The sequence below is a fragment of the Stigmatopora argus genome, chromosome 11 (genome assembly GCF_051989625.1).
Source record: "Stigmatopora argus isolate UIUO_Sarg chromosome 11, RoL_Sarg_1.0, whole genome shotgun sequence".
NCBI lineage: Eukaryota > Metazoa > Chordata > Actinopteri > Syngnathiformes > Syngnathidae > Stigmatopora > Stigmatopora argus.
Window position 1 is genome coordinate 18081135 of NC_135397.1, and position 26519 is coordinate 18107653.

The window sequence follows — 26519 nt, forward strand, 5'->3', positions numbered from 1 at the left end:
AGGTAATGATAGTAAACACATTTTAATACACAAAAAGGTCTCAGTAGAGAAAAATGTTCAATTTGTGTCCCGTCTTTACATTTTTGTTACAAATGGGACAATGTACCTATATATAATTATTTTCTGGAGAAGCGGCCATCGATGGTGTATGACCAGGACCATCTGACCAAAAGGCCCTTTTCGGGGCACTTTTCTTTTCATTCCCTGGGACAATGGCTGATTGGCTGTCGGCGAGCTCCTGTGTTATCGGTCGCTGAACCCAAATTATTTGCAGGAATTTTCTTCAGTCATTCTCCATAGCGTGTGAGAAATTTGCAAATGCATGGCACAATTTTTTTTTCTCCAGGCTCAGGCATGAATCGTGAACACTTAACAGAGCCTGTTTCTTCTTTTCACTCGCTCCGGCAATTACGTTCTTGCGGGCCACGATGAAAGAACAAAGAATAAAGTTGCATTAAGCACACTTGGAAAACCTCAGAGGTACCAATGTACTTTCTTACTAACTCTTCAATTTTGTTGTTCAGCAGTCCTCAAAAGATGCACGTTTTGCTGTTTCTAAAAACAATTTGACTTGAATTGCAAAAAAGTTAATGCATCACGTAGTCTTGCAATTCATTTTTCTCTTATCAGGTATAATAGGTAATGATAGTAAACACATTTTAATACACAAAAAGGTCTCAGTAGAGAAAAATGTTCAATTTGTGTCCCGTCTTTACATTTTTGTTACAAATGGGACAATGTACCTATATATAATTATTTTCTGGAGAAGCGGCCATCGATGGTGTATGACCAGGACCATCTGACCAAAAGGCCCTTTTCGGGGCACTTTTCTTTTCATTCCCTGGGACAATGGCTGATTGGCTGTCGGCGAGCTCCTGTGTTATCTGCCCTCGTCCCTTGTTCGTCATGGTGTTGTTTCTTGAATTTTCCTGAGTGTGCATCACATCATGTTAAGTTCTTGTGTGTTTATATGAGTGTGTACGTATCTAATGTTGAGGTTGTATTTGCATTCTGTTGCACCGTTTTAGTGACGAGACGTGCGTAAAAGCAGGATGCAATGCTTTCAGTTTTGTTTTTGTTTGGTTCGGTAGTGTTGCTGGTGTCGGCTACAGAGGAGAGTAGCCATGTTGTTTTTCGAGTTCGAAATTATAAACGAGTAAAAACCTGACAAAGCTGGCAACCTCTTTGTTGATGTTACATTATGTTTATTGCCTGACACTCAATTCCATAACATTGGAAAATGTCTGCTTTTCTCATAAATTTTAATTTCTTAATAAATCTTTTCAGTTTCTGATGGCACAAATATCAGCCAATATCTCCACCTCAGAGTTCTAGGGTTCAATGGCATACTCTAGAATTCATAAGTGGAGTTTATCACTGTCCCTGTGTGGGTTTTCTCCGCGAGCATTGCAAAAACATGCACGTTAGGCTAATTAAACACTAAATTCTCCATAAGTGCAATTGTGAGTTGTCATTTGTGTGAGCCCTAGCTTCCAACCAGTTCATGGTGTACCATGCTCGCTGCCCAAAGCCCAAAACAAACTTTTCCCGCATATATTGATTTATTTGTGTCTGATCATTGATTACAAATAAAACTAATCTATGTACAAAATATTTTCTTTTTTCCTCAATTAAAATGTTATCTTCAAAAAAACAACAACCACAACCTGTTAAATAGTCCATTAAACAAACCTTGTGTCAAAACCAAGGTGTATCAAAAATTTGGCACGGAAGTGGCCCGTGGGGTTGTTCTGCCTTTGTAGCTCATTCATACTGTACGCACATAATTAAATGCTTTAAGTTTTCAATGGTGTGCAAAATTTGTGAGTTGTGTGATCAAGTGCGTGCACTACTGCACTTTGCTTAATTTCCTATCTGCAATCACATTTACCCCTGCCATCAAAACAGTGCCTTCAATGGCAGCCAATTAGTTAATAAGGAAAATGGTCCAAAACCAATAGGGAGTAACCTGGAAATGCTAAAAAAATCAGCAGGAACAAACAAACGGGCAAGAAGCATCCCGGAATGTTGCTCAAAATCAATAGGAATTGATCCAAAATGTACTGTAGGTGACTTGCAAGTACCCTAAAAAAGAAATGAAAGAAAAAGATTAAAATGACCCAAAATTAACTCATTGCCTGCTATTGACAATTATAAAGGTCCAATTCACTTAAATTGGCTGGGAATGCTTATCTTTCATTGCCACTGATGGTGGTAGATGTCTAATCCATTTGGACACGTTCATTCGCCCTGCCCAGTCGAGCCCCATCAATGCAAGTATGTTAACTTTTTGGGCCTAAAATAAACTGATCTGGCCCAGATCAGATCGGGTTGGCATTAACGTACCCGCGAAACAAACTTTGACACTTCTAGTCTAAACAACTAAAATAATTTTCAAAATTTTAATTTTATGTTCTAGAGCAGTGGTTGGCAAACCAGTCCCAGAGGGCCGCTGTGGGTGGAGGTTTTTGTTCCAACCAATTCAACACAAACAATTTAAACAATGAGGTTTCTGCTGAAACAAGAAGCACCTGACTCCAATCCACTGATTGCACTTCTAAGTTACCAGATTGGTGGAAAGGTTCCTCTTATAGGTTGTAACAAAAACCCGCACCCACTGCGGCCCTTTCTGGAATACTTTGCCCACCCCTGTCCTAGAAACTCTTTAGCTCGCATGTGAATGAGCAGATCATTTGGAATTTTGTATTAATGAAGAGAAAGTTTAATTTTCTCAAAGCAAATATAATGTCATGTCTTGAGCCGCCTTGTTCATAATGGAAATTCATTCATTTTATGGCCACTGTAAAAAGCCAGATTGAATTTTGGTTTTGTTTTTCAGTTTATGCGACACCTAAGGCTCTATACATCACCCCAAACATTTTTGATACATTACCCCCAGCATTTTTCTCCTCATTGCCCACAGGGTTGTCAAAACTATGTAGTCGGTTCTGTTTTTTGTTCCAAATGATCCAGCACTGACATTTTAACCAATTAGTTTTTTTTTTCCTGACACAAGCACAATCTTTAAGATAGAGCCGGGCGATAAAACAATAACGATAATTAAAATGTGAAATATTTTTTGTTAACAGTAATAATACTTTCGATAAAAAATCGATAATTTCAAACTGCAATTACACCAACCGACCACCACGGAGAATGGGGGCGCTATTGGGAGATTAACGCTAGTTCAAGACCAACGCTCAGGAGAGGAAGAGGAAACGTGTTTTAGCATGTTAGCAGTAGAAGCTAACACAACGCATGAACGCAAAAGGACAATAACGGCCAAGATGAGCGATTATGAGATGCAGGACAACACAGATCCGATCCACTAAAAGATCCAAGTGAATTCTCCCTGGCATTTTCTTACTTTTTTTATTGCCTCGTAAATACCTGTGCAAAGAGCAACCTTATTGGAAATATCCTTAACCCACTGTGCTCATTTGAGGAGAGCCTGTAATGTTTTCTCACTTGATATCAAGGTGTTTCCCCATTCGATGTAAATGAAAATAATTCAAAACTTGTTATCTTGGGTAAAAATGGGTTAAGCCTTTTTATTTATTTTATTTTATTTTTGTAAATGGCCATATGAGAGGTAAATTTACAGTTTCTTTTTGTGAAGCTGAATGTAGCCTGCTTGCCAAAGGTGATGATGTCTTTAGTTGATTATTGTGTATTTCATATTGCATAGCAACTTTTGGTTTGGAGGCAAATGTATAAAAATAAAGACACCTGTCAAAATTTCTTTTTTGTTTTATTATTTACTTTTCACAGTGAGGGCGGCCCGGTGGCACGAGTGGTTAGTGCATCGGCCTCACAGCTCTGCGGTCCGGGGTTCAAATTCTGGTCACGTCTACCTGTGTGGAGTTTGCATGTTCTCCCCGGGCCTGCGTGGCTTTCCTCCGGGTACTCCGGTTTCCTCCCACATTACATAAACATGCATGGTAGGCTGATTGGACACTCTAAATTGCCCCTAGGTATGGGAGAGTGTGCATGGTTGTCCGTCTCCTTGTGCCTTACGACCGGCTGGCCACCGATTCAGGGTGTCCCCCGCCTCTGGCCCGCAGACAGCTGGGATTGGCTCCAGCACCCCTCGTGACCCTAATGAGGATAAAGTGGTTCAGAAAATGAGATGAGTTGAGACTTTTCATAGTGCAAGGAAGGATATATCTTATTTTTATTGCAGAATAACAACAAAAATACTTTTTAAAATCATTATATTTTATATTGTCTTTTCTAAAAAAGTACGTCTGTGTGTGTGTATGTATGTGTCATCGTTTACCATCAACCTGCACAAGGAACTAAAAATGGAAATTAGCCCTCGGCTACAATCTTGCATATTTACATGTTCATTAACATGAATATGAATATGTTCATTAATGTGTGCCTCCCTTATTAAATAAATCAAACTCAAACGTTCATAATTGATTAAGGAGGAAAGTAATTAGTGATAATTATCAATATCGACTGTTTTTTTTTTTTTTAAATTGTGATAACAATTTTTGTCATATCGCCGAGCTCTACTTAAAGACATGAAATTGGTTCAAATGTATCCTTTTCATCAGTTTGAATGAAAACCTACATTCATTGTGGCCTGTGAGGACTGTGTTGGACACCCATGCCATAGACCAGACCTGGGCAATTAATTCCACAAAGGGCCGCAGTGGGTGCAGGTTTTCGTTCCAACCCATAAGAGGAAACCTTTCCACCAATCTGGTATCTTAGAAGCGCAATCAGTGGATTGCAGTCAGGTGCTTCTTGTTTCATCAGAAATCTAATTACTAGTTAAACTGTCTGTGCTCGATCGGTTGGAACAAAAACCTACACCCACAGCGGCCCTCGAGGACCGGATTGCCCAGGACTGCCATAGACAGTCAGGAAGACAAAAGGACATTTCAATGTTCTCTCTGTGATGATTCAAATACCGTGACTTGCCCACTTGGTTTCCTTTAAAATTGCTTTTACAAAACAAGAACAAACAAATAAACATTCAAATATACATACATTCATAATAATTCTTTGCATTTTATATTGTATAGTACTGGCTACAAAAAATGTTTAAGATAATGTCTAACCTGTGGGTAAGGACTTCCGGATACAGGAAAGACGGCAGGCCTTGCTGTGTGCTGCAAAGGATGACTCATGTATTGAGTGGCACATAGTGGAGACAAATGGGCAGGGATCGTATAGGAGTGAAGGCCATGAGGAGGTGGCATTACCTGCCCTGCCATACCATGGGACTGTAATATGTTAGAGCCCATAGAGATAATAGGCACGCCAGCCCCTCTTGTGACTGGACCTGTGACTGCTATGCCAGTTGACTCCACAGTGGTTCCATGATCAAAAACGCCACAGCTGGTCTCTTGGTGTCTCCTAGTGACACTTCCATTGGCTTCACACAGTCCAGGAGTCTCCCTTTGCTTGTTTAAGCTTCCTATGAGTGAATGCTCATACAGCCAATACCACTGATGCGCAACTTCAAACAAGACCTCAGGATACACACCTCCACCTTTAGCTGCTTCCTCTACTGCCATACACGCTTTTTCTAGCATTAGGTTGTCCTAAATGAAGAGATGAGGAAAAAAACAAAGAACATTAATGAAATCAATTTCCTTGGGGATGATTTTCATAAGATAGGAATGTAAAACATCTGAAATGTAAAACCGAATATTTAAATATTGTATAGCACTGAGGCAATAATTGATCACAGTTCTACTGAAATTAGTAGGGATAAAACAATTCATGCTTTAATCTGCATATGGTAAATTGCCCACATAGATTACATAAATATTTTTATGGAGAGAATTTCCCAGCCAAGTAAGGGCACCAGGAGGGGGACACCCTGGATTGGTGGCCAGCTAATCGCAAGGCAAAAGGAAACGGATACCCCTTCGCGCTCACACACATGACTAGGGACAATTAATATTTTTCAACAAACTTACCATGCAGGTTTAAGGAATGTGGAAGGGAACTGGCGTACCCAGAGAAGACCCACGCAAGCCTGGGAAAATAGGCAAACTCTAGACAGGAGGGACCGAACCTGGGATTGAACTGTCGATCTGTGAGGCCGACGCACTAACCACTCAATTACCGGGCCAGCTGCAGTATTGCAGTGAATTTGAAAATACATGTATTATATATAATTTATACTAAAATAGATTTAAAGGGTAATCTTGTTTTATTTATACTTGAGAATATGTAGTAATAATAATAATTGGACATAGGCTTTGTCATCATCATTGACTCGACAAAAGCCTAATTGTCTTCATACCCAGCTGCGTATGATGAAATTGGTAAATAGTGAAATAGTAAAAATAGTGAAATAGTAAATAGTGAATTTATCATGGCAAATTTAGCACGAACGGGTCTGTTTTTGGCACTTTCAATGTCATTAATCGTTATTTTATTAGGTTTCCCTGTTTGAGATTTCACTTGAATTGAATTGAACATATAATGAGATTTAAATCTACACAACTAAGTGCACAAATAGCAACAACAAACAGACACTAAATAAAAGTCATGAATGAATAAGTAGTCAACACATTTGATTACCTTATTCTGAGTACTTGTCTTGAGTAATGAATATTTCAAATACCGTATTTCTTTGAGTATAACGCGCACTATTGTTGGTAAACATTTTTTCCGCTTTTTCTCAGATCACACCAAGGATTGCACCGGTACTCGTAACTGGCAAATGCTGAACCCATATCGCCACGATAAAACATGTATTCACAGTATTTATTCATTCATTCATCTTCTATACCGCCGCCCATCCTCGAAAAGGTGCCGAGGGTTGCTGGACCCAGCTGTTGTCGGGCACAAGGCAGACTACCCCCCCACACTGGTCGTAGAGCACACAGAGATAAACAACCACCCTCACTCCCAATCATACAGGAATCGAGCCCGCGCTTGCCCACACCGAAGTCAGGCAAGTGAACCTCTACACCACTAGGCGGCTTATTCACAACATATAGTACAGAAACCTGGTAAAACAAACTACCAGCATGAACATGATTCTCAAATGGAATTTACAATTTTAAATCTTTAAAGTCTAATTCATCATCGTAATATTTAAAAATGTTCAAAGTATGATTCATAACCATTCATTCACCAAACAATTGATTCCATTATTCTTGAGTTATTTTTTTCTAAGCGTGACCACCAGCCAATAGAACGGGCTCTCGCGCCCCATCTGGCGGACAAAGACAGGTTTTTACATCTTTTATTGAAACGGCTGCTGAGAGCAGTTTTTCACAAGGATTTGGTCATAAAAGCAAAGACCTCGTGTATTAAGCACACCCAAACTTTGCTTCAGTTTTTTGGTATAATATTTTGCGTTATATTAGAATAAATATTTTTTTTCTGGGACTTTTATTTGCACCAGTCCAAGAGAAAAAACACATTTCCTAGGAGGCAGTTTTGTTCGGCTGTTGCATTTCTACTTTTTGCAGATGTTGCAGTTCTGTTGGCTTCATCAGGTCACAATCTTCAACTTTACTGAAGCGGTTGATCCTCCTGGAAGAACTGGATGTAGAGGCTTGGGAGTGGGAGTCAGGGCTTGCCTGCTGAATATGATGCCTCAGAGACTCGACCTCTGATAAGCGGGAGAAAATGTGTGTATGCATCGATAAACCTTGAGAGCTAATTGCATACATGTTAAGTTTTGAAATCATATAATAATGAATTAGTTTTCCCTTGCTCAGATGCAGGTCACTGGGCCCTCGACTGGGCGAACGTCTGGTGCTTGGGCCTGCACCCCTAGGCCTGGCTGAGCACAGCCCCAAGAGGCAACCTGAGTTCCCCGTCTCATCGGCTCACCAGTAGGTGGGGCCCAGGCCGCTGACTCTTGGGACATAGAATGTCATCTTTTTGGTCGGGAAGGAGACCCGAGCTAGTGTGTGAGATTGAGAAGTTCTGGCTAGATATAGTCATTCATCTCTACTCACAGCTTGAGCTCTAGTGGAGCTGGGCATTATTCCACTCTGGAGTCACCCACGGTGAGAGGCAACGAACAGGTGCAGGCATACCCATTGCCCCCCGGCTCATTGCCTATATATTTAGGCTTTACCCTGGTAGACAAGAATCTTTCTCTGCTATTGAATAAGAGGGTGGGCCCTGACTTTTTTATGCTTATGCACCAAACAGCAGCTGAGAGTACCTACTCTTTTTGGTGTCTTTGAAGGGAGTGCTGGAAAGGCCTCCTTCCAGGGACTCCGGAGGGACATAACTGGGAAGATTGCCTCCTCAGATCAGAACCTAAACAGTGTTCTGTTGTTGGACTTGTGTCCTTGTCACGAATTGTAAAGAATGGAGACCATGTTCAGACCGTGACCGGACGTTTCGTCGACGGACACTTGGTCCCCAGACGTTTGGTTGAACGGACGTTTGGTCGTTTGATAAATTACATTGTGTGCCCAAATGCTGTCAAATTTTAGTATCCATTCTGGCCCGCAAGTCAAAAAGTTTGCCCACCCCCGGTATAGACAAACTTGCCTCTTTTATACTATTATTGTCCCAAATTAAACACATTATCAATAAGCTGCCATTGACGGTGGTAGACGTCCGATTCATGTTGACTGAGGTGCAGATGCTATTTCTGTTATTAGAGCTCCATCAAGTGGATATTTAACGCAACAGTCAACATGAATCGGATGTCTACCCCCGTCAATGGCACCCGGATGTCCGTCGACCAAACGTCCGTCGACCAAACGTCTTTCGACCAAACGTCCGGGTACCTGTTCATGCAACTAACTTCAAGCGGAAATGACTAAGCGGAAGCACTACAGTGTGTACTGAAGAAGGTATGAGTATTTCAAATCTGCAGTGTGTAATGCTTAAAACTACCACAAGAGAGGAGCAAGTCAACATATTTCTAGTCAGGCATACTTATCGATAATCCTTGGAAATGCTCAAAGCTTTAGTTTACACACTTAGAAAAGGTAAATAAATTCAATCAATAGTCTATTAGGATCCAACAGCCGTTTCTGGCCAACAAAATGTCAACTCTCTACGATGCACGGTTTGGAAAAACGTAGCGTGAGAATATTAACATAAAACATCCACCCATCCATAAATCACACTTCATCTATTCCGTGCTCCCCGAAACACTTTTTTTCCTGTTGTGACGGAAAGACTCGGCAAGACACGATGGTGCTGGATGCGCTGACCCAATGTAGTTGTAAGGTAGGATGCCTTTCCAAGTCATTTTCGGAAGAATTTCTGCCAGCGAGTTTCCAGGTGCACACACACATCCAACCATAAATCACGCTTTATAAGGATTATAGAATAGATAAAGCGTGATTTATGGATGGGTGGATGTTTTATAACTCCGGTCACGACAGAAAAAAACTGTCTTCCGAAAATGACGTTTGTAGCGGCCCAGTGGCACGACTGGTTAGCGTGTCGGCCTTACAGCTCTGGGGTCCTGGGTTCAAATCCGGGCCATGTCCATCTGTGTGGAGTTTGCATGTTCTCCCCGGGCCTGCGTGGGTTTCCTCCAGTTACTCCAGTTTCCTCCCACATTCCAAAAACATGCATCGTAGGCTGATTGGACACTCTAAATTGCCCCTAGGTATGGGTGTGAGTGTGCACGGTTGTCCGTCTCCTTGTGGCCTGCAATCGGCTGGCCACCGATTCAGGGTGTCCCCCGCCTCTGGCCCGCTGGGATGGGCTCCAGCACCCCCCGCATTTTTAATGGGGATAAAGCGGTTCAGAAAATGAGATGAGATGACGTTTGTTAATGACTTGGAAAGGCGTCCTACCTTACAACTAAATTGTGTCAGCGCGGCCAGCAGCACCGTGTCTCGCCGAGTCTTCCCGTAATGACGGAGAAAAAAAGTGTTTTGGGGAAAAACTCGAAACTCGCTGGCGGAAATTCTTCCGAAAATTACGTTTGTAAATGACGTGGAAAGGCGTCCTCCCTAACAAGTATATTGGGTCAGCGCGGCCCACAGCATCGTGTCTCGCCGAGTCTTCCTTCATTTTAGTACTATTAAACCACTAGTTATTTGTTACTTTGTTAATAGATGGCGAATTAGAACAAATAAAAACGTTTTTCCAATCCATTATCCCGTTTTTGGTGTTTTTTCAGAGGGTTGGAACGAATTAATTTGTTATTAGTTAATTTCTATGGGAAACGTTCATTTGAGTTACGAGTGAATCGACATACGAGCTCAGTCCCGGAACACATTAAGCTCGTATCTCGAGGTACCACTGTATACTGAAACACCTTCCAAGGAGGAAGCCATGCCTGGGGCTTCGGGAGAGGATGCAATTTGCCCGGAATTTTTGAAATTTTTGTGGATAGTTTTTTTTTTGGTTGACACAGCTCTGCAAGAGCCAAGGACATCGGGGACAGTGGGAACAACAGCGTCTGTGCTGTCGGCTGGATGGCCCGGCAAGTAGTTAGCAACTACTTACGTCATCAGCCATCTTGGAGGCCAATAACAATGGACAGTACAAGGCCACAACTGACATCTTCACTCCCAAGATGACAAACGATAACTCCTGTCCCCCCGATAACGCACAAACTCTCTTGCCGATTCTAAGATTGAAAAGACCCAGGGGCAATGGTACGCCCACTGAACAAAGACTAAACAATTTAGTCAAGCGTCGTCATGCTCTAGATGCTTATCACATGCAGCGATGAAAGACCCTGGAACCATCTTTGACCTCATTTTATTGCTTGTTGTCTTGTTATTTTATGACTCTTCTCCACTTGGAATAAATTGTTAAAGTTTTGGCCCAACAAAATAAGTCAATCACCAACCTTCTACAGGGTGTTTGGGCTTTCCCTGAGCAGTAGGGTGGGAAGCTTGGGTATCTGAGAGGGGGGCAGAGTAGAGCCGCTACTTGTTCACATCGAGAGGACGCAGATGAAGTGCTTTGGGGCATCTAAATAGGATCCCTCATATATGTCTCCTTGGTGAGGTGTTCGAGGCATGTCCCAATAGGAGGAGACCGCAGGCTCGACTCAGGACACCTGGGAATACTATGTCTCATGGATGGCCTTCGGAATTGGTCGTCTGGCAACTGCATTTGAACTGCACTTGAGTTTGAGTTAGATTTATTGGATAAAGGGACTATACAAATGAATGAAAGTATACATGTAAATATGTAAGATTATAGCCACAGGTTAATTCCCTTTGTGAAATTAATTGCCCACCCCTGCCCTAATATTAAACCTCTTTTTAAAGTACATTCTTAGACCACAAAGAGAGCGAGCGAATCCGGCGACAAAGTGTCCGTTCGACAAACAATCTGGAATTTGTATATTAATGTCATTGTGCTAATGGTCACCCAGACATACTGATGACTCCTGATTTAGTTTTACATCTGTATAAAAATCATAGCAAAAAAATACATTAAAAAAACAGGTTGGGTTCTTCACGTTTTGTTGGGGTTTTTGGGTGGAGGTGTGTGTGCGCGCGTGTTTTCCTTGTGTGCGCTCTCTGGGTGATGTGTGCGTCTCACCTTTTGTGTCCCTCCTAGTTTCCCTTCCTCTCATAAAACAGCTGCATGTGTTTATAATTAAGGAGTGTTTGGTGACATCATTTGTGGGAGTATTACTGCGTAGACCTTGTGTTTCCCCGTCCATTTAAGTCACGCTTTTGCCTTTTCGTTGGCGTGCGTCTTCCCCTGTTTATTTGTCACTTTTGTATTGAGCATTTTTGTCATTAAAACCACAAGTTGTGCACTAGCACTTTCTCCACTTTTTCCTGCCTTGCATCCTGGGTTCTCTCTCGCCACACACCCGAGGAAATCATCACAGAATACACCCACCAAAACACGAACCCAGTGATCTGATTCCCAAGAGATCTTTTTGATTTTTCACGGGGTGGGCCTTGGTGTGGAAGACTTCTCCCCGGATATTGAGTCGGCGAACACCTACTGGGGTTCGTGTTTGACCATGTACCCTGGTCCTTCGCGTGGAGGTCTGCGGGGAGACCAGGGTAGACGTGCCACCCAGCATATTGGCCCACACCATGACAACGTGGACGGCCAAGCGAAGCACTGTCGACGGCTTGCGAGCGGCAGACGTCAAATCCCAGCAGCCGTTTTCAAGCACGGATTTTGGATGACCGGTTGCAAGCATGGCAGGATGATGATGGACATTTTCGGGCATGTCAGGATGACGGCAGCCATTTTCGGGCATGGCAGGAGGACGATGGCCATTTTCGGGCATGGCAGGAGGACGACTGCCATTTTTGGGCATGGCGGGAGGACGGTGGCCATTTTAAAACACGGTATAGTGACGGTGGACATCTTGAGGCGGGGCAGGATGACTAAGGCCATTTTCAGGCATGGCACGAGGACGACCACTCTCATGCAGGTGACATTCTGCCGTGCTACGAGGACGACCGCTCTCATGCAGGTGACATTCCGGCGTGCCACTCACTGGTGCCCGTCCCGGCTAGCCGCTCACTAGTGCCTATCCAGACTAGCTGCTCACTAGTGCCGTCCCGGCGCCCCATTCCCGTCCCGGACCCTCGTTCCCGTCCCGGCGCCCCGTTCCTGCCCCGCTCCCGTGTTCCCGTCCCGGCGCCCAGCTCCCGTGTTCCCGTTCCGCCGCCCCGTTTTTGTGCGCCAGGCCCGGCCGGCATGCCACTTCCTGGCGCCCTGCTTTTTTGCGGCCGATGACGGCGATTCTCTTGGCGGAGGCACTGATGGTGACTGCGACTACGAGGCCAAGGGTGGAGATCCCCTCGGCGACGGCGGCAATGAGGCCGAGGGGGAAGACACTCTCGGCGACAGCGGCAACGAGGCCGAGGGTGGAGATCCCTTCGGTGACCACAGCGACAAAGCCGAGGGCGGAGATCCCTTCAACGACCGCGGCAACGAGGTTGAGGGTGGAGACACCCCCGGCGACGACGACAAGGAGGCTGAGGGCGGAGACAACAAAGCCGAGAGCGGAGACACCCTCGGTGGCAGTGACAGCAACGATGAGGCCGAGGGTAGAGACCCTCTAAGCGGCAACTCTGATGGCGATCACCCTTTAGACTTCCCGGTCGAGGTGATCTGCGAAGACTTGACGGTTTTGGGTGAGTCGCTCCTCCACTTACTCCCCGCGCACCAACAGGACAGTCAGGAGACCGTTCAGGGGGAGGCAACCTGCGACAGTGCCATCGCCTCTCCATAAACTGTCCTGGGTGAGACACCTGGATACTGCCTAGCGGGGCTACGCAGACGACCGCTCGACGGGCCAGCCAAGCGCCTACTCGCGGGCCGGCTGGAGTGACCTGCCGACGGACCAGCTCGCCACATCTTCGCAGGCCAGCCGGGACGACCCCCTGAAGGACTAGCTCGCGACTTCTTTGCAGGCAGGCCGGGACAACCCCCTGAAGGGCCAGTTCGCCGCTTCTTTGCGGGTCGGCTGGGACGACCCCCTTGATGGGCCAGCTCGCTGCTTCTTTGCGGGCCGGTCGGGACGACTCCCTGGCGGGCCAGCTCGCCGCTTCTTTGCGGGCCGGCCGGGACGATCTCCCGATTGAGGATTTTTTTTTCGTGTTTCGAACATTCAGGGTTTTTTTTTTCTCCCCTTCGCGATTAGACAGAACGTTTGCCCTCCTCTGGGCCCCCTGCCACCTTCCTTTTGTTTTGATATTGGAGTTGGATTTTGGGACGTCTGGGATTTGTCCCTTAAGGGGAGGGTTTAGGTTGAGGTTTTTGGGTGGCAGTGTGTGTGTGCGTGTTTTCCTTGTCTGTGCTTTCTGGGTGATGTGTGCGTCTCACCTCTTGTGTCCCTCCTAGTTTCCCTGCCTCTCGTGAAGCAGCTGCGTGCATTTATAATTAGCCCTTGTATTTAAGGGGAATGTTTGGTGACGTCATTTGTGGGAGTATTACCACATGTACCTTGTGTTTCACCGTCCATGCAAGTTATTTTTTTGCCTCTTCGTCCATGTGCAGAGAGTCAGCACTCTATTGTTTCCAGCTTCAGCCCATACATTCAGCACTTCAAATATTAATTCATTTTCTCGGGACTACATGCAGTCTTGGGACAACATGCAAACTCCACTCAGTGAGGACCGTCCTGCGATCGAACCCTTAACCCCAGAACTGGGAGGCCGACACGCTAACCACTCGGACGCTGGGCCGCCCACATCATCAACAAGAATGGACAGTCAGTTTAACAATTATCATGTATGCACTTCTCCACGTTTCCACTGGGCATTAAAACACAAAATCTCCATCTAGTACGTAGGTTTAGTCATATAGCCTTACATTGTCGTGTTTATCGTTGGAGTGATAGTGTATATATGGTGTATATTATTTTACTAGGGTTATGTGAATAACCCGATTTTGGTTTTTACAAAATAATAAAAAGCACATCTGACAGTTAATGAACAATGAAAAGGTGAACAAAAGCACACCTGTTCTTTGCACTGCACCAAGGCCCTCTGTATTTCATTAGGATTTAAAGCATGTGCATGAGGCAGGCAGCTCAGAGCCAGTTCAGCAGCTGCACGGACCATGTTGAGGTCCCTTGCCCGTGATGCACGGTCAGCCAATGATGCTACTTCTGGAGGTGTGAGGTGACCATCCCAACACTCCATCAAAATGTTGAGGGCAGCGCTGCCAATCTCCATGGCTTGACCTGTAATGATATGGAATGAGTGTTACCAAAATACAAGAATATCATATTACATATAAGTGAAAACTTGTTTGACATGCATTCAAACGTGCGCTCTCGACACACCAGTAATCCAGGACACATGAGAGGAGTAGGTTCTTGATAGCCAGTTGGGAGAGACAAAGTTGTGAAGCCCAAGAGCATACAGGCCAATCTCAAAGGCACACAGATGAAGATTTCTGTGAGGTCCCTGGTGAGCCCCACTTCCAGAGGGCTGGGTGAAAATGGAGGTAGAAGAGTTTCCTCCTGCTTTGATGAGAACTGTCTTGGCTAACTCAAAGTAAAAGTGGGCTGCAGCCTCTGATGGTTGGTTAGGCACATGAGGCACATGGCACTCTGGACGACGCCCTTTGTACCTAGACACAGGGCGTGAAAATACATTTTAATTTTTACTTAATTGGATAAATGCTGTAATGCTATAAGCTCAAGATCATGCCAGAAAGTTTTTACTTGTAAAAATCAATTTTTTTTTGACAAACAAAATTTCCAAGTTATAAAGTAAGGGGGACGAATCAAACTATAAAAACATTTTATAACTACAGGAGAATTTTTTGTACATATATTTTTTTATAGTTTATACTTCTGACTGTATGCTTGTGGTACTATAACACCTGTATTTCCCCTATAGGGGCTCATTAAAAAATGATAATCTCCCCTCTTCTCATCTTTCTTATCTTAATGAGGTGGCAAAAAACACATGCATTTTATGACATGAAAGTAGTGTGTGATGCAAGAATGTGAAAATACAATGAGAACAAAGCCTGCAAGCAGATCTGAACGGGCCCTCGTAACTCCATGCAACTCTGACTTCTCGCAACCCCAACAAAACATGACAGTTGATATAACGGGGTGATCCTACTTTGCTTTTTTTTTCGCTAACCGCGGGGATGTCTGGTCTACATTACCCACGAAATCCAAGGGGAGACTGTAAATGATTTCATTGGTCTAATGTACACATGTGCCAGATTTTGTGATTGTACGTGATTCCTAACACCTTGAAAAAAACTGCATGGTGAACAACAGATCACCATGGCAAAAGCTGTCGACCTATGGTCATGGGTGTTAATTTCTTTTAAGTTTTTTGAAATACCATAAAATTATCAAAATGTTAGATACAGTGCTTCCTCTTCTTACAAAATTAATTGGTCCCAGAACTTTGTTCGTAACTTAGATTTTTCACAAGTCGAGCAGTCCTTTATATGTAAATGTGTAATTCGTTCCATGGTCCTCCACCCTAAAAAATAATTATATATATATATATATATATATATATATATATATATATATATATATATATATATATATATATATATATATATATATATATATATATAATGATTAAATACAAATACTGGAGCTTTTCAGACATTACAACCGGGCCAAGGGGTGATTTTCCCGGGAAAAGACAGCGATGAACGTCAATGGCGTACCGGCAAATATTGCCCGAAAATGGGGTAAAATCCAGCCGAAAACAGCATTTATTGATTAAATACAAATACTGGAGCTTTTTAGACATCAGAACCGGACCCGGAGTATCATTTCCCTGGGAAAAAGACAGCGATGAACAGCGATATGTGTACGCGTACATACATATACATACACACACACATACACACACACACACACATACACACACATACACACACATACACACACATACACACACATACACACACATACACACACATACACACACATACACACACACACACACACATACACACACACACACACATACATACACACATACACACACACACACACACACACACATACACACACATACACACACACACACACATACACACACATACACACACATACACACACACATACACACACATACACACACACACACACATACACACACATACACACACATACACACACATACACATACACATATACATATATACATATATACATATATATATATATATATATATATATATATATATATAGTAAAATTTCGAGCAAATATTTACCTTGAGATACGAGAAAAATTTTGAGATACAAGAAAGCCAGCTGGCCAAGACATGAGAGGCTGGTTATGATTTTAGCGCACTGTCTTTTTTGCCGCATCTCCCTCGTGTACAGATATCTACGAGCACTGGGCGGAGCGTTGCATTTTCGTGTTTTTTTCCCCCGTTAGTCAGTGCATTATACAAAGCGAACAACAATGGATCCAAAGCAAACAGGTGGAATGAAGAGTTGTGCAAAGAAAAGCCGAACGATGACAATCAATATTAAGCGCGAAATAATTGAAAAATATGAGAGTGGTGTACGTGTCAGGAGCTTGGTCGGCAATACGAGAGGAATACTTCAACGATATGCACCATCATGAAGCAGAAGGACGCCATTAAGGATAAGAAGCCTTCCAAAAGATTAATTATAATTTCCCCCCGGCGCAGTGACATTCATGACGAGCCTTCTTTTATTATGGATAAAAGATCAACAGTTAGCAGCAGATAGTGTGACCGAGTGAACAATATGTGAAAAAGTCAGCGGAATTTACATGGAAAAAAAGAGCTGTAATACACTCGATTATTAGACACGGGGAAGCAGCAAGTTCCAATCTGAAAGCCGCGGTGGAATTCACACTTCATGTTCCTTGTGTGCCAAAAACCTCCCGCAGAAGCTCCTGCTGCCCCAACGATGACCTGACTTGAAATAAAGCTGTCAATAACCTATGCAGAATTGCACCATTATTCTCAAGCATGTGAGTACAGTGGTGCCTCGAGATACGAGTTTAATGCGTTCCGGGACTGAGCTCGTATGTCGATTTACTCGTAACTCAAACGAACGTTTCCCATAGGAATGAACTAAAAACAAATTAATTAGTTCCAACCCTCGAAAAAAAACACCAAAAACAGGATATTGGATTGGAAAAACATTTTTATTTGTTCTAATTCGCAATCTATTAACAAAGTAACAAATAACTGATGGTTTAATAGTACTAAAATTAGACGGATTTCGCGGAGGGGCGAGAGAGGGGGACATTTTGCACGGCAATGCGCTCGTGACATAACATAAACAAATTTAAATGAACTTGGATTACGATGCAGAGACACACTCAAAAATAAGTTAAATCTAACTTTGCACTAAACATAATTTTAATTTTGTTTCAAACTTTTATACCTTTCTTCTCCCGGGTTGGCTCTATTTGCCCCGCCTCCATCCTGACTTTCAGATGAAACCTATCGAGGGTTGTTTGCGTTTGTCTTCCATTCAAAATATTCCCAAAATGATGCAGACAAATGTCCTCACAATAGGATACCGCACGACCACTTGCCAACGATAAGTAGTATATACTCCGCTCGTATTATTGAGCAAGCTCCTCCGCCATTCTGCACTGACTAACGGGAAAACACAACATTGAAAAAATGCAACGCTCCGCCCAGTGCTCGTAGAGACATTACACGAGGGAGTTGCGGGGAGAGCGACGGTGCCCATGATGTTCTTATGAGTAGCCTCTCGCGTCCGCTGTACAGACGCTCCCCTATTTACGAACGAGTTAGGTTTCTGAGCGATTGTTCATAAGTTGAATTTGTTCGTAAGTTGCTCAGTGCTATATTTTGTATTATAATTTATATTTAACATCCCCGTAATATTCAAATTGATGCCCACTTTTGCCTGCTGGAAATAAGATATACACGGGAGCTTCTTCTCTCATTCAACGCACCCTGAGACTCTCAGTTTCTTTGTTGCTTACGTTTATCAGCAAAACCTCTAAAACAGAAAACGAGCACACAAGGTCATAACACCTCACACAACCTATAAGTCAAGATAAATATTGGTTGGAGATCAAGATGTCTGTTGTCTATTTTGTGATTTTGATTTTGTTTTTCATTTTGATAGGACTGTACCTTACTGTCTACTGTATGTGCAGGATGCAACATTGTGAATGTTCTTCCTTTGTTTTATTTTTAGTTCCATGAATTCAGAGATCTCCATTAAAACAAGAAAAACACCTTGTGTGTGCGAAGTGTTTCTTTGGATTCGGTTCGCTGGCTGTTTAGCATCACATAGTCATGTAGTGTAAGGACAGTACACCTATTCCATATATTTATAATCCAAATCTTGTAGGTGGCGATCAATGCATGTTCATCCATCTTGAGTGTTGTGTTGCCTTCAATCTGACAAATATGCGAACTCCATTTACTACATAGCACAAATACTGTTTGTCATCGTCCATTAAACAAATTTCCTCCAAATATCCCCCAAAATACCCAATGATTCTCCATTGGATTGAGATGCCTCAGAAGAGTTCGACATTGTGTAGCCTAACCCTTCCTCACTGACAGACCACAATATGTGCGACTTCAGGACTGTACGTCTGATGTGGTAGCTTGCAGCACGGGGGCCCCACAAGGCACAGTGCTCTACCCACTCTTCTCCCTCTACACATCGGACTTTAAACATAATACAGACACCTGCCACCTCCAGAAGTTCTCTGACGACACCGCTATTGTTGGACGAGTGACGGACGGGAACGACCTGGAGTACAGGGGAGTCATCACAGCCTTTGTTGACTGGTGTAGGCAAAACCACCTCTACATCAACACCAGTAAGACAAAGGAAATGGTCATCGATTTTTGGAGGAATCCTCAACAGACCACTCAGGTAAACATCCAGGGTACATACATTGAAATCGTGGAGAATTTTAAGTACCTGGGTGTTCACCTAAACAACAAACTAGATTGGTCCATAAACATAGATGCCCTGTACAAAAGGGGCCAGAGCCGCCTCTACCTACTGAGGAGTCTACGTTCCTTTGGAGTGTGCAGGACACTGCTGAGGACTTTCTACGACACTGTGGTGGCATCTACAGTGTTTTATGCAGTGCTCTGTTGGGGATGCGGGAGCACGGAGAGGGACAGGAACAGGCTGAATAAGCTGGTCAGGAGGGCCAGCTCTGTTCTGGGCTGTCCTCTGGACTCTGTGGAGGAAGTGGGAGAGCGGAGAATGCTGACCAGGATGATGTCCATCATGGACAGCACCTCCCACCCCCTGCATGAGTCTTTTGAGTCCCTCCGAAGCTCCTTTAGCAATAGACTGCGGCACCCTCATTGCAGGAAGGAGCGCTTCCGCAGATCCTTCCTCCCATCAGCTGTCAGGCTCTTTAACAAAAAAATGGCTGAGTGTTAAGACCTACCGTATGCATGCATGTACATTTATGTGTATGTATGTATATATCTGCTAAGCAACACGCTTATTTATTTATATATTTATTCATGTATTTATTTATTAACTTACTTATTACCTATCTATTTATGTCTAAAATGCCTCTCCTATTCCTGCATCCTCACCCTCTTGCTACTGTGACAACGAAATTTCCCGAATACGGGATGAATAAAGTTATCCAATCCAATCCAATTCAGCTGTTCAACTGTTTATCCCATAACTTAATGCTGCATTTAGACCCAAGTTAAACTGTAACACAACATTGCCTTGCCCACGCTATACCACAGGACAAGGGCAGTTTTGTGTTCATACTGATTTTACGACCCCAAAAGTTGAAGTGTGCAGAACCTGGGGAAAAAAAGTAAAAAAAAGAAGTTAAAATAAGTAACATAACTTTTTCTAGCTTGGGCTAGAACTCCAACAACCCCTACGACCTTTGAGTGGATAAGCGGTATGGGAAATGAACGAATAACTTTTTTCCCCAATATTATTTCAGTCTCCTAATATTAGCCCAAAAGCTTACAACAAAACTGAAGCCCGTAAAACCAACCATGGGTTATTTTCTTTTTTGAGGGAATTGTTGTTACCTGCTGGTGTCTGTGCTTTTGGCCCTTGCACCCCCGCCTGTTTGGTGAGATCCACTGGAGGAGGAGGATCCCAGTGAATCTGAAGACGAGCTACTGATGCTGTCACTATCCTGACCTCGACCCCACGATGTTGCTGCCCAGCCACTTCGTAATGGCCGCCGGCTGAGAGTGGGAGAACTGTCTGACGTTGTCTCTGGTGCACTGCTGTCAATACTTGCCATTCCTGTTCAGATGAATTTGACAAAATTACATTTTGATGAATGTCAATGTATGATTTATATTTGATAAAAACTTAAAGATAATTGCCTGTCAGACTGTTACCAGTGTGTTTCTTCTTCTGTCGAGCAGGAGATCCCCAGCAGCGTTGGCTGTAACCATAGCGTGTCCCAAGCGCTAACCGGCTTGGCATTGTGTTGTCAATCGTAAATGTGGTTGATTCGTTTTGACAGTCACTGCGGCTGCCTTCCAAAACTACATGAAAGCAAAGAAATATGTGATATAGACTGTATCGATGAGTATTTTCAGTTCAAATGATTGAATACTTCACTTTTCAATTACATTTCAGACACGACTTTTGGTGCTTCAATCCGTTGTCAAGTGAAACATTATTGTGAAGCACAGCTAAATATATCTATTAAGAACTAATTTTGATCAAATCCAATCAACAGCCAAGCTCACAACAATGCGGAAAACAGATGTGAACGCGCACCAAAATAAAAACAACAACATCCAGCCTGTCTTTGGTGATGCTATGATGTTAAGAAACACAGACGGTGTCTATAAAGGATGCTTAATGTTCTATGGAAACATTCCAAAACAAGAATTCAAGGAAGATGCTGCTGCTTTCAGCAGCTGAAATAATTATACACTTCACACAGTAACAAACGGAAACATACAAGTCAGAAGACTGCAGTAGCTGGTAAGATATCACCAATTATATTTCCAGACTAATAATAACAAGAAAATGACATGTGGACATACTAAAGCAACGAGATTCTCGAGTAGATCCAAATATTGCTTCATCAAGGGTGGGCGCCATTCAATTGAATAGCTGGTGTCGAGAATATTTGGAGATAGATTAAACCAGTGGTTCTTAACCTGAGTCGGTGTCAGGTGTTCGGTGGAGCCTCTGCCACGGAGGTCAAGACACATTGACTCATCATGTCTAGTCATAAAAACATGCCCCGCTTGACCGTCAGTGGCTTCAGATGATCACGTGACATTGTGTGCTGTGAGGAATGTATATACAGTCAGTCATACCTCTACATACGAATGCCTCAAGGTGCAAAATTTCCAGGTTACGAAAGGGTTTTATATGCAAATGAGTGCTTTGAAATAAGAAAAAATTCCAAGTTATGAAAACCCCCCAACAAGTACATGCATTCCTTAGCCGTCATTTTATTTTGAAAATATTGTCGCGGATGCATTGATTCTCGCTTAAAAAGCTCACTCAACCATATACTGGACTCTCATTAGCTGTCTCACAACAACCGTCCATTTGCTTTAACCCTGCTTAAACGTATTTATGCTTGGGGAAGCTGTAGCCGACTGCCTCGACCTGAACGGCAGCCTTCGGTGGGTTAAATTGTGAAGCAGGGGCAGGCGATGGGGACATGTTGTCGGTAATAAGAACGTTGACGAGTTAGTTGGTCAATGTGCACCAAAACGGACGCATGACTAAATGCAACGCTCGGCTGGTGGGGTTTGGTAGCTCCAACATGGTTAAGAACCACTGGAGTAAGCGGATACCTCTTTTGAATTTTCAACTGTTCAAATTTTATCAGAGGCTCTTTAGTGAGTTTATGTTGAGTTTCAATTGCATGTGGCATAAGTATGTGTATTTTATATATATACAGTATCGTATTTTCACGACTATACAGCGCCTCATATTTTTAGCCGCAGTGTCAATAACGAGTGCTATTTCTGTATTTTACACACACAAAGGACGCACCGTTTTTATAGACGCAGCCAGGCATGGCAAAACATACACCAGCTTAAACACACATGCTACACCCACACGCTAAAAACACGTATTTAAAAAGGCAACGGAAGCAAAACTGAGTTCGGTTGTACTTTATTTAGCCATTTTACAATGTACTCACGCCATCATCACCCACAAATCCATCAAAGTTGCTTCGTAAAGCGATCACCAGGCCACAATCCATTCGCAAATAGTAGCTAGCTAGTAGCTAGCGTCCATGCTTCGTAAAGCTGTGTTGATGGCGATCGCCAGGCCACAATCCATTCGCAAATAGTAGCTAGCTATTAGCTAGCGTCCATGCTTCGTAAAGCTGTGTTGATGCCGATCGCCAGGCCACAATCCATTGGGGGTATTGACAAAATAACTATATATCCGAGCAGTCACTGCGCAGTACTTTTTCTATGGGAAAATAGTAGAGTCCGGGGCTGCTTGCCGTAGTTGTGAGAGCTGTAGAGGATGGTATACCCTATCGACTGATTTATTTTAGTATTGGTGCATATATAAAGTGCACTGGATTATAAGGCACACTGTCTATTTTGGAGAAAATGTAAGACTTTTATGTGCCCCTTATAGACAATAAACAATCTCAAGTGATAGACAAGTTACAACATATATATATATATATATATATATATATATATATATGTATATATATATATATATATATACATATATACACATATATATACATATATATACATATATACATATATATATACAGACGCTCCCCTACTTACGAATGAGTTAGGTTCCGAGCGATTGTTCATAAGTTGAATTTGTTCGTAAGTTGCTCAGTGCTATATTTTGTATAATTTATGTTTAAGGCCTATATAAGTATATTGAAGGTTTATATACGTGCATTTGTATGTTTAAGGCTTGTATAAGTAACACACTGGTTTGTACTGAAAAAAACATTTAATAAAATGGAGAGAATACATACAGTACTGTATACATACATTAGAGAGAGAGAGATTTACTAGAAACTGGCCGAAAGAAGCTATCTAATGACGATTGCAGTTTTCTTTTTTTCATCATTAATGATGCGGTTGTTGTTGTTGTTAGGTTACCTCAGGCGCCTGACGATTACCCTCAGCAGCGCTAGAGCTGCCACTGGAACACGGATTAGTTCATCCAGGGAGTGGATGAAAAACGTAGGGCGCCACGTTGCTGGGTGGCAGCTCTGGGTGGTTTTGTTGGATTTGCAGGCCGCGACGGGCGGCAGCACTGTATGGCATCATTCAATTGATTTGCAAACTTTGTGCAACGTTCAATATTTGGGTCCTGCTGCTCGATCTTTATGTTTATAAATGGTACTGACGGTCGAACGATTCAAGTTGTATTCACGTGCAACGCTCACCACTTTCTGGTGCGCATCAACTTCGTTATTATTGCCACTCATTTCAAATGAAATGGCTTGCCTCTTCCTTGCACCTCCCTCAATAGAAGCCTTTCGCTTTTCACCAACAATATTAAATAATGGATGCACAAGATATTTAATGATACAAATGAAAAAGGTTATTTGCGCACTGGAGATACGTTCACGCACTTCTGCATTGCAACGAACTGGGCAGAGGAAGGTAGATGCTGGGTGAGCTGAGCGCTCACAGCGCCAGGCGTCGGTATTAGCGGCGGAAAGAAGCACTACTCGGAAAAAGGCACGCAATACAAAATCGAACTTACGAACATTTTTCGACATAAACGCAATTTGCAGACATGTTCGTATGTACCGTTGTTCGTAACTCGAATGTTCGTAAGTAGGGGAGCGTCTATATATATATATATATATATATATATATATATATATATATATATATATATATATAAATAATAGGACATAGGCCCTGTCGTCATTATCAACAACACAAAAAGCCTACTTGTCATCACACCCAGAAACTGCGTGTGACGAAATTGGTGGTGCTTCTCCATAAGCTGCGTTTACTCGGCAAAAGACCTAAATAAGTGCAAGTTACGGACTTGTAATTTGGCATTCTGCTGTTATGGATACAGGTCGCTTACCTCTCACTGTCTTTCACTTACCTTACCTTCAGTCAGCTAGTAGGAGGCAGATCACCACCCAAACATCTTTTCATATTACCGCAGAAGGGAATGTGTGTTATGTTACCGCAAGTTTAGATTTCTGATGGATGTGGGGAAAAAACTGTCCTTAAGCCTATTTGTCCGTGCTTTGTGGGACCTATAGCGTCTGCCAGAGGGCAGCAGCTGGAACAGATTGTGACCAGGGTGCTAAGGGTCCCCTATGATGTTCTTGGCTCTGCTGAGGTAACGAGGGCTGGCAATGTCTTCCAGTGAGGGCAGAGAGCAGCCGACAATCCTCTGGGCAGTGTTAATCACTTTCTGCATGGCCTTTTTGTCTGCCGCCGTGCTTCCAGCGTACCACACTGTGATCCCGTACGCCAGGATGCTCTCTACAGTGGTTCTATGCAAGGTTATCAGAAGCTTGGTGCCCAAGTTGTTCTTCCTAAGTACCCTGAGGAAATGGAGTCGTTTCTGAGCCTTCCTCACCACTGCCGTGATGTTTGTAGACCATGAGAGCTTATCCGTGACGTGGACCCCCAGGAATTTAAAGGACTGGACCCTGTCTACACATACTCCATTTATGAGGAGTGGGGCCAGATCTGTGCCGTGTTTGCGAAAGTCCAGGATTATTTCTTTAGTTTTCGTGGTGTTCAGTGTGAGATTGTTCACCGAGCAAATTTGTTGACCTCATCTCTGTAAGCCGACTCATCCCCTCCTGAGATGAGTCCACAGTGGTGTCGTCAGCGAATTTGATGATGGCGTTAGACTAGTGGGTGGGTGTACAGTCGTATGTGTACAGGGAGTACAGAAGAGGACTCAGTACACAGCCTTGAGGGGAGCCAGTGCTCAGTGTAATGGAGGAAGAGAGGTGGGGACCAAGTCTAACAGTCTGTGGTCGGTTGGTCAAGAAGTTCTTTATCCAGCAGCAGATTGAAGAGGATAGTCCAAGGTGGGAGAGTTTGTCAGAATGTCCGGTTTTATGGTGTTGAAGGCTGAGCTATAGTCAATGAAGAGCATCCTCACGTAGTTCCCATGGTGTTCCAGGTGGCTCAGTGCTGTATGAAGAGCAATGGCAATAGCATCCTCAGTGGACCTGTGTGCTCTATAAGCAAACTGGTGAGGGTCAATTGAGGGAGGGATTGTATTCCTGATATGGCGGTCTACCAACTTTTCAAAGCACTTCATGATCACAGGCGTGAGTGCAACAGGCCTATAATCATTCATGCTGTCAATGGTTGGCTTTTTGGGGACAGGGATGATGGTGGCAGATTTCAGACAAGATGGAATGATGGATTGTTGCAGGGAACAATTGAAAATGTTTGTGAAGACTCCAGCCAGCTGGTCAGCACAGGCTTTGAGCACCTTCCCAGGTACTCCGTCTGGGCCAGCAGCCTTCCTGGTGTTCACAGACCGCATTACCAGTCTCACTTCCTGTTCCCGGAACGTCAGTGTATTGCTGCATCAGTGTATTGCTGCAATATATATAAATATGTGTATGTGTGTGTATGTGTGTATATGTATATATATACACATACACACAAACACACATATACAGTGGTACCTCGACATACGAGTGCCTCCGACATACGAGCAATTTGAGATACGAGTAAAATTTCGGGCAAATATTTATCTTGAGATACGGGACAAATTTTGATATACGAGCAGACAGCACACGTGAGAGGCTGCTCATAAGAACATCATGGCCACTGTCTCTCTCCCCGCAACTCCCTCGTGTAATGTCTCTGTGGTCGCAACTTCCTCGTGTAATGTCTCTGCGAGCACTGGGCGGAGCGTTGCATGTTTTCAGTGTTTTTTTTCCGTTAGTCAGTGCGAATGGCGTATATACTACTTCTCGTTGGCAAGTGGTCGTGCCTTATCCTATTGTGAGGACATTTGTGTGCATCGTTTTGGGAATATTTTGAAGGGAATACAAAAGCAAACAATCGATAGGTTGCATGTGAAAGTCAGGGTGGACGCGGGGCAAATAAAGCCAACCCGGCCGGGAGAAGAAAGGTATCAAAATTTAAAACAAAATTAGAATTAAGTTTAGTGTAAGGTTAGATTAAACTTATTTTTGAGTGTCTGATTCGTAATCCAAGTTCAT

General features: G+C 43.2%; 1 protein-coding gene across 8 annotated transcripts in view; it reads right to left on the minus strand.

The window, feature by feature from the left end:
• Positions 1-26519, minus strand: part of zswim8 (zinc finger, SWIM-type containing 8) — a 241622-nt gene that overhangs the window by 41273 nt on the left and 173830 nt on the right. For 4 of the 8 annotated variants that reach the window (XM_077613657.1, XM_077613655.1, XM_077613653.1 and 1 more), the window contains 5 exons: positions 20704-20868; positions 20398-20620; positions 14693-14982; positions 14367-14590; positions 5073-5558 (listed from right to left, as the gene is read on the minus strand). In XM_077613657.1, the coding sequence (XP_077469783.1) occupies positions 5073-5558; positions 14367-14590; positions 14693-14982; positions 20398-20620; positions 20704-20868 (1388 nt within the window). Of the gene's footprint in view, positions 1-1969; positions 2086-3763; positions 4099-5072; positions 5559-14366; positions 14591-14692; positions 14983-20397; positions 20621-20703; positions 20869-26519 lie in introns of those variants that run through there. The other 4 variants (XM_077613656.1, XM_077613654.1, XR_013303934.1 and 1 more) reach the window with 3 other exon arrangements.